The sequence below is a fragment of the Chlorella variabilis genome, assembly GCF_000147415.1.
Source record: "Chlorella variabilis unplaced genomic scaffold CHLNCscaffold_159, whole genome shotgun sequence".
NCBI lineage: Eukaryota > Viridiplantae > Chlorophyta > Trebouxiophyceae > Chlorellales > Chlorellaceae > Chlorella > Chlorella variabilis.
Genome location: NW_005434958.1, coordinates 4,320 through 5,381, shown reverse-complemented (window position 1 = coordinate 5,381; position 1,062 = coordinate 4,320). Strand labels below are relative to the sequence as shown.

Here is a 1,062-nt window from a genome sequence, read left to right as displayed (position 1 = left end):
TGCGTTGGTTAGGTGTGCGTGCTGCTGGCGGCGGTGGCGGCGGCAGTGCCGGGCAGTGTCACCTCGGCATGCATGTGCAACTCCCTGCCCTCGCTCCCGTGCCACTGCATCCACCTTAACACATCCACCTCTCCCTGCCTGCAGGTGTCCACCAACATTGCGGAGACGAGCCTGACGGTGGACGGCATTATCTATGTGGTGGATACCGGGTGGGTACCGCTGGTACCGCTGGTACTGCTGGTCAAAAACGGAAGATGCTGCTGGTACTGCATGATGCTGCAGCAGCGCCACGGCAGGCTGTCCCCGCGGCTACAACAAAGAGTCGGGGCTGCCCTTTCTGCGGGGTGGCGGTGTGTTCACCCACCAGCAACCGGGGATCCACAGACCCTTTGCGCGTCCCCTCCTCCCTCCCTGGTTTTTGGCCTGCCTGCCTGCAGGTATGTGAAGATGAAGGTGTACAACCCAAAGATGGGCATGGACGCGCTGCAGGTGGGCGTGGGGCCTAGGTGGTGTGTGTGTGTGTGTGTGTTCTACCTGTGTGTGTTTTGAGTGTGGCGGCCAGGTGCCGCTGTTGATCCTCTTATATTGGATTGAAGGACGGGGCCGGGGATGGTTGGTTACGCTGGCTGGCTGGATCAGGGGCAAGGAGAGGAGAGAGCGTCGCTCCCTTTTCCCGCGGCAGAGATGTTAACAGTGGTGGTGCCCACGCAGTGTTGCTCCTGCTCCCCCCCCGCCCTGCCTGCCCTGCAGGTGTTCCCCGAGTCACAGGCAGCCGCCAACCAGCGGTCGGGGCGCGCGGGGCGCACCGGCCCCGGCACCTGCTGGCGCCTCTTCACCGGTGGGTGGCGCCGTGTGCGTGGAGGGGGGCGCTGGGGGCTGGTCGCCGGCGCTGGCTTTCGGATGGGCAGTGCGCAGCAGGGCGGGGAGCAGCGTTGGTCCCGCCCAAAGCTCCCAGCCCGCCATCTCACCCGCCACCTGCTGCTCTCGCCCCCCGCCCTCTCCCGGCCCCGCGCGCCTACACCCTTCCTGACACCTTACCCTGTCCCGGCTCCCCGCCCCTCC

The 1,062-nt window shown here is 66.1% G+C and overlaps 1 protein-coding gene across 1 annotated transcript in view; it reads left to right on the top strand.

The window, feature by feature from the left end:
* Nucleotides 1-144: 144 nt before the first annotated feature.
* CHLNCDRAFT_136277 (hypothetical protein) overlaps nt 145-1,062 on the top strand; it is a gene marked incomplete at both ends in the record, with an annotated part of 3,625 nt that continues 2,707 nt past the window's right edge. Inside the window, 3 exons of the mRNA XM_005842641.1 lie at nt 145-209; nt 438-489; nt 751-852. Of these exons, the coding sequence (XP_005842698.1) occupies nt 145-209; nt 438-489; nt 751-852 (219 nt within the window). The remainder of the gene's footprint in view (nt 210-437; nt 490-750; nt 853-1,062) is intronic.